The sequence below is a fragment of the Formica exsecta genome, unplaced genomic scaffold (genome assembly GCF_003651465.1).
Source record: "Formica exsecta isolate Colony F162 unplaced genomic scaffold, ASM365146v1 scaffold149, whole genome shotgun sequence".
NCBI lineage: Eukaryota > Metazoa > Arthropoda > Insecta > Hymenoptera > Formicidae > Formica > Formica exsecta.
In genome coordinates this window covers 954,829-962,940 of record NW_021848818.1, presented here as the reverse complement: position 1 = coordinate 962,940, position 8,112 = coordinate 954,829, and the positions used below count along the sequence as shown (strand labels likewise).

Here is an 8,112-nt window from a genome sequence, read left to right as displayed (position 1 = left end):
CGTGATGCTAAGTGAATCGAACTTCTTGGTCGTGACGCCGTATTACGCCGGCAAAATGACGGATTATAGAATAACGGAGAAGCCGCGGCACGGTACGATTCTCGATTCCACGAAGAATACTCAAGTGAAGAAATTTTCGCAGAAGCACTTGAATGCCGGAGTCATACTATACAAGCATAACGGGGACGAATTTTCGTGGGATTCCTTCAAGATGGTTGTCACCGCTGGTGATAAGATAAGCGAGCCGTTTGACGTACCAATCATTGTTCAGCCCGTTAACGACGAGGTTCCTGTACTGGTGAACAGAACTAAACTTAACGTTTGGCAAGGTGGATCCGTTATCTTGACGTCAACAAACTTGGCGGCTATTGACAATGATACCTCCCCGAATGATATAATATTTAATGTTACTGGAGTGAGAAACGGATACATCTCGTTGACCATTGCACCCGAAATAGACATCTATACTTTCTCGCAGAGTCAAATCAACGAATCGCAAGTGATGTTTACACATACGAGTAAGTATATTATAATATTCAGAAATTAATTTGTGACTAACCGGATTACTTTTACAATTATATAAATATAATGTCAACTATTAATAATTATAAGATTAATTTTGAGTAATAAAAATGGTTAATTAATTTGATATTAAAATATATAAAGTAATGTATAAAGATCTTTTAATTTTTATTTCTGATATGGAAATCATTTCAGGAAATAAAATTAATATTTTTATCAACATTTTTATAATTAATAAAATTGCAAATTTTTAACACAATACAAAAAAGTGAAAATGTGCAATATTTTTTTCAGATGGATCTGATGGCGAATTTAATTTCATATTAAGTGATGGCGTACACACGACGGAATTTTACACGATCTTAATCACCACAAAGCCAGTTCGTCTAAGCATTGAACACAATATGCCCCTTAATGTCTTTCCTCTTACTAAGAAATTAATATCCGACAAGCTTTTATTAACGACGTGTTCTGACGAAGCGAGAGAGATTAGATACACTGTGCGAAACGGGCCTCATTTAGGCAAAGTTATAATGGAGACAAGTGAAGGGGTATGGCTCGAGGTCGAGCGATTTACTCAGAAAGATATAAACAATAGTAAAGTGATTTATGAGCACACCAAGCAATTCATGGACTTAGCGGCCAATGACTCTTTTACGTTTGACGTCGAAACGCACTTCGCTGGAACTTTAATAAATCAGGTATAGAGAATATAATTAAACATTTAATCTTTATCGTTGAATACGTTATCTTCTATTAGCGTATCTTATAGTCTAATAAATTGTATACAAAAAACATTATTTATATGATTTCAGTAAGTTAATAAGATATTTAACATTTCTAATGATTTTTAATTAAAGATAATTTTTATCTCAATTTTGCAATTATTTACTTTTAACAATGTCTTTTTATATCGCAGATTTTCCAAATAGATATATCAGTTTCGAGCGGCGGCCTGGACCGATATATCTCTATGAAAAACGTCAGAGTCGTGGAGGGTGGCTCCGCCGAAGTCGTTATGAACATTAGCGGCATCGTATCGTTTCTACAGATCAACGCCGGGATTGAGAATCCAGCGGTATTATCGAAATTAGTTCACCAGCCTAGTCACGGGCACGTGATGCTTTTGCCGGATTTGAATGTGACCACCTTTATGCAACCGCAAATCGAGGGCGGAAAGATCGCTTACTACCACGATCATTCGGATACCCTGGAAGATCGCATTTATTTCTCGCTATATTTAATACCCGGTCATGTGTTACTTTGCAACACCAGTATTCCCGTCATTATCGAGCCGATTAACGATCAGCCTTTCAAACTCGTCACCAACACTCCATATATCTCGGTCGTGCAGAATCAAAATCAGACCATTACTCGGGAGAATCTTTTGACTACCGATCCCGATACTCCACCGCAGGATATCACATATGACGTGATTTCAGGACCGACATTCGGTAGATTATTGCTGTTACCTTTCGATCAAAACACGTCGGAGGTACGCCAGGTGGACAAATTTACCCAGTACGACATAGACTCCAATCGAGTGGTATACGAGCATAATGGAACGCTGCAGGCCGCTTCTTTCTACTTCAGGGTCTGGGACGGTGGTTACAATCCGATTTATACCGTCTTCAACGTCCACGTTTTACCTATACGACTGAATGTGACGGTGCCTGGTCCGATTAGTTTGCAGCAAGGCTCGAACGTGGCGCCCATTTCCGAAAACGACATAAAGCTCGATACGAATGCGCGTCAGGATCTGGTGATCTACGAAATTACGACACATCCAAAATTCGGAGTGTTGTACGTGCGGGACGGCGCCGCGTCGATGTTCAAGCAGACCGATCTACAGTCGAAGAGCGTAGTGTTTATGCAAACGGATATGACGGTGCCAAACGACAGTTTGGAATTGTCGGCGCGACTGAGCGGTTTCGTGCAAAAGCATATACATGTCGAGATCAAAGTTACGCCTCTCATTATTATGAATCCATTGACGGCGTTGGCAGGCGAAAAGAATCGAATAACTTTGCAACATCTAGACGCAACTCCCTTAGCGAAGTTAACGACGAGCAATCCGTTTTATACTATCGTAAGGAAACCAAAGTTCGCCAAGATCAAGAGGGTTATCAGGAGTTCCTCGTCGCCCGGCGAGAAGAGAAATACGCGCGAACGGGAAGTGACACGTTTTTCGCACCAGGAGATTATCTCCGGTGTGATATATCTGGTGTGCAGAAAAATACCGTCGATAGACGGCGTCACGGACAGTTTCAGTTTCATTCTTGCGGCGTCCATCTTCCAGCCAGCCGTAGGTAACTTTGAATTCCGCATCAAGCTCGACATAGACGACGACAACATCACCCTAGGCGGTCCGATGGATCCTGTCGGTCATGAGGGCGAGATGGCGATCGCACCGAATATGAGCAATGATTATCTACTAATTCTCGGCATGTTGCTCGGCGTGTTTCTTCTCGGCGTGGTTGTAATTATCACGATCAGATGCCGGCACAACAGATACAAGCATGCTGAAGAGGAAAAAGCAGAAACCACTCCCGCTGTCGGTGTGATGCCGCTTCCCAGACCGCCGGATCATCTGATGCCTGCTACCCCGCATTTAAAGCCTTTCGGTAACGATCATAATAGTGTAACGGCTAGCACGCCTCTGCCGGTGTTGCCCTCAACGTTACCCCAATGTAAAGTGATACCCTTGAGTCCTCTGGAAAGCGGCTCAGAGGTCGACGTATCCGCCAGGTATCCCTATGGGGTAGCGGACGGCGACGAGTGGAGTAGCTTCGATACTTCCGATCTACCTTGCCAGTCGGCCACAACTCAAAGGACCAAGAAGAACCCGTTGTTGAGGAGGGACCAGTACTGGGTCTAGCAGGAGAGAAATACGTTGCGGTTTACGCGAAAAAAACCGTAGCGTCTTCTGGGGTATTTCATGCGAGAATCGAGACTATCGTGGATATCACGGACTTAATGTGCCTAAGGAAAGTGAAATCTGCGACGGAATTTATGGAAACCGTTCGTCGAGATTCGAGGTCATCGCGCCAGACGTATATGCATCGAATAATAGTGAGATGACATTCGATGCTGTTGCGAGAATTTAGTGATCGTCGACATGTGTTTCGGTGCGTCCGATTATAATCGAAAAAAGCGAAGGGACTCCTTGACTGTAGGAGATTTATGGATTGAAAACGGTCGAGAATTATCGATAATTCTCGATCCAAAATAGTTCGCAATGTCTCGTGTATTATTAGCCTAAAACGGTATAAACAGGAAACTAGATCTCCTTGAATGTCACGACTATCGCCGCTATCACGAGCTCAATGTGCCTGAAAGATGTCTGACTCTGCTGACATTTTTTCCACTAATCACAACACGTCGATTTTTCGTATATCTATTCTATGTCCCTTCCTCCCGGCGGATCGAAATAAATTCGATCATTAAAAAGGCAGATCGATTATTCATTAAAGACTTTTGCAATAAATTCAATCCTGGTCTAACAATAAGCAAAAGATCCGTCGGTTTACTGGCTCGTTTTAGAGTGCAGACTTTCAGAAAACGTATAACCGCTTTTACGTTCTTCACCTTCTTCCATTTTTACACTTTTTGTAAATTTAGATCAATAAGATTGTTATAAAAATGGCATTTATCGATTTTTGCTCTCATGAATTTCAGATAAAATCGAAGCATTAAGGCTTAAAAAAGGCGGAACTTTCGCTCTGTCCTAAGTTATAAACAAAAAAAATAGAAACGCGAGTAATCAGGATAATACAAGAACTTTATCAAACTGTCGATCATAAGACGATCAAATGCGCACAATTTAATCGAGCGCTTGTATGTTCCTGTTACTTGTTACTTGACACTAAAGCAAATGTCACTTGACTCAAATGAATGCATTTATACTAGCTGTACTCGAGTTTGTGTGGACATATCCTTTTATACCGCCGTATATTGTCCAAGTTAAACTTTTATTTTGCTCCAATACGAATCTCTCATACGGTCATTTTATTCTATCGTTACTCCGACTATTTCGATGTTGCTCGTACCGTGCAAGTAAACGTAAAATGCCAGTTAACATCTGTTCAAAACGTAAAAAAATCAAGTCGCCGAAACAATCTTTTTGTGACAATGCAATATCGCGCGTTTTAGCTTTAGTGAAAGACTTTAGCTGTGGTGAAATACGCTGAATTATTTCATTAATAACATGCCATATAGCAGATAAAAAAATTGTGTCAAATAATTATCATAAATTAGTATTAGATCAAGCAATTATTAATTGATAGCGTTATTGCCGCGAATCATTTTTTTCAACATGTTTTTCATCGCGATGATTATCTTTAAATTACACAGAATCGCCTATGAAATTTTCACAATTATCTGTTTCGTTTCTATAGCGAACGATAGATTATTAGTCGACGCCAATAATACAATTATTTAACGTAACTTAAATGCAAATTATCAGTAACGATCGAAATCTATAAGCCGTTTTTTATACGAGTACGAGAGTAGATCTTTCCTACTACGAAACGTTGATGCGCGGCGAGTTCGTAATTCATAAGCGATGAACGGGGTTGTGCGTGCGCGGTTTCAGTATCAGAGAAATTTCTTGACAAAGATGTATGTTGGCGAGTTCGTTGAATCTTAAAAAGAATTTTATGTTATGTTGCTCTTGCGCAAACTCACGGTAACCTTAATAGATCCGCTTCCGGCCAATGTCGAACACTGTAGAACCGCATTAAATTTTCATTTAGTTTACAAAAATAACTATGTAAAGAAAAAATCGGGGAGGAAGAGAATTAACACTAAACGCATTAGACACCGTTATAAAATAAAAATTATATATCAACGATATATAAACAAAAATATAATATTAATATTATCAATGTCAATCAAACTATATAAATTAATCAGACCGAATAATAAATAGTACAATTTCTAATTCATGTAAACTAATGGGGGATTATTCTCTTATATTAAAATTATACGGCCATATAAAATTTTCTATATGTTAGTAATAATAATGAGTATTAAAAAAAAAGCAGGGATCTCTTTATCAAAAGATCCGTATCACTTATTGTCAGACCTAGATACATCGTGCCTCCCTACTTTACTGCTACTAGTAATTTAAAGCCTCGTCTCTCTCAAAAGAGAAAAGGCAGGTTTATTATTGACTCAAATTGATTGTAAAACTACGATGTATTGACAAAGAAGAAATTTCGTATTTTTTCGCGGGAATTCAAGCAAATGTCTGGCCGAAAGTGGATTAATGGCAATTTCCCTAAAATCTTAGAAGCGTATCTAATAAAGCAGTCTAACGTGAATGTTGATTATAACGATCATAACGATTTATATATATATATATATGTATATATTATAATGCGTACACTACTACGTAGAATGTACCGTTCCATGGATTCATATAACATATGCATTAATAGATTCTAATTAAAGACGTTTTATTGAAAAAGACAGAAAGAGACACCCGTTCGTTGATTCATGAATATGCTAAAGACGAACCGTTAGGCTTTTTTACATCCACCAAAAGTGAACTGATCTGAGAGTGCCAAACTTCTATAATCTATAATATATAATTATCATAGGACTGTATTTTCCCTGCCGACTGAATGCATTACTCTTCTAATTCTAATAAATTGAATGTGCGATGTTAAATAAACACGGTCTATTATTTATCATATCACAACCACTTACCTTTTATTAATGTTATCATTTATATTATATTAATTATTGTACATTACTGATCTATATTAAACAAATATTTTTAAATATTTATTTTATATAGATTTTTGCATTTTAATATCATTTTTGTTATTGCAAATATAATTAAAAATATAAAAATCTGTTTGAAATATGTAAGTATATACTAAATAATAAAAATATGTCTTTGAAAATGTCTTTTTTTATTTAATTTACATATAGATATAAAGTGATACAAATTTTGGCATGACTGACATATTAATTTAGCTAATATTTGCACAATCTTGGATAATGTTTCCCATTTGCATATATATATATATATATATATATATATATATATTTCGTAACTTTCTTTATCGTATTAATGTAATAAAACTTTCGGTGTTGATAAAATTTTTTATTTAAAATACATTGAAAAATAAACTTACCGAAAGATGCCTCCCATCCTGGAATCCTGATATAGAACAAGCATCGAAATGTCAGCATCGGGATATCAGCATCGTGATGTCAGCATCCTAATGTCAGTATCGTGATATCGGCAGCGGGATTTTAGTTTTGCGATATCAGCATCGTAATATTAGAAACCTGTTAAACACAAATTATGCATGTAAATTACGTTATGTATCCACTACACAATAGCTATAACAAACATTGCTTTGAAAGAACAGCGATAATTGTCTATTTACTCGGGCAAACTCTTTTTAAACTTTTTTTAAAGTTTATTAAATTAAATATAATAACATTTCTTGGTAAAGAGAATACAAAAAAATATTGATTTCAATAATATTTACGTAATTAATTATAAAATAACAGCATGTATATACCTGGCAATAATTGTGTACCATCATAAATTTTCAAACTTTACATTTTAATGAAAAAAAAAACCGGCACGAAATATATTATATAAAGAAGATTACGATTGTGTACGATTTCGCGGACACACAGATAAGCACATATTGTCGATATCAAAATATTGCGATACTGGCATATAAAAGCGATTATGACAAATATCTGATACTTTACGAGAATTCTTCGCGCGCGAAATTCGTCTGTAAACAGTAATAACCGCAAAAAAAATATGTCGCGACACGTTCCATGACCGACCGCGATTCGAAATATCAGATTACTATTTTCGAAACGATAAATAACGATTGTACATATGATACACAGAAAGAACACTTTATTCGCGATATTTTCGATAATTCTTCGCATGCCGCACTCACTTTTAAACGGTAATAATCGCGAGAAGTATACGAAGCGATCTGAAAATGACCTCGCAATCCACCACCGAGTCACGATTGATCGCGAAATTTACTAGGCAAAGAGCGCTGTTGCGATTCTCGAAATATGGAAACTATCGAAGTATCGAAACCGCCACACTTCACCGCAATATAACTGGCAATAATTATTTAGCGTAAAAATATAAAACATTCGAAATATTTTAGTAAATGTTGAAAATGATCGAAATATGAATTTACTGCAATATACTTTACTTAAAACTTGCCCCAATATTAAAAACAATATATAAAATCTCAAAACAATTTAATTTACACAATTTAGATATTTATTAAATTATTTAATTTAAATAATTTAGATATTTATTAAATAATAAAAAATGATATATATAATCTTTGCTAATGACATCAATAATCTCTCACAGTAAGTATAAGCTTTTATTTATGTTAATTAGTGTCTATTTATAATTAATAAATAATTAATTGTGTAATCCATTCTTTAAAAATGTAAAAAAAGAATTGCCAAAAGCAATGTGTAAAAGATTTGTAAATAAAATAAGTTATTTCTCTCGGAATAAGTTAAAAGAGCAAAATGTTAAACATATATATATATATATATATATATATATATATATAT

The 8,112-nt window shown here is 35.9% G+C and overlaps 1 protein-coding gene across 1 annotated transcript in view; it reads left to right on the top strand.

The window, feature by feature from the left end:
- Positions 1–6,195, top strand: part of LOC115246405 (chondroitin sulfate proteoglycan 4) — a 38,225-nt gene extending 32,030 nt beyond the window's left edge. Inside the window, exons 10-12 of the mRNA XM_029825214.1 lie at positions 1–518; positions 817–1,223; positions 1,442–6,195. Of these exons, the coding sequence (XP_029681074.1) occupies positions 1–518; positions 817–1,223; positions 1,442–3,400 (2,884 nt within the window). The 3' untranslated portion in view covers positions 3,401–6,195. The remainder of the gene's footprint in view (positions 519–816; positions 1,224–1,441) is intronic.
- The last annotated feature ends 1,917 nt before the right edge of the window (positions 6,196–8,112 follow it).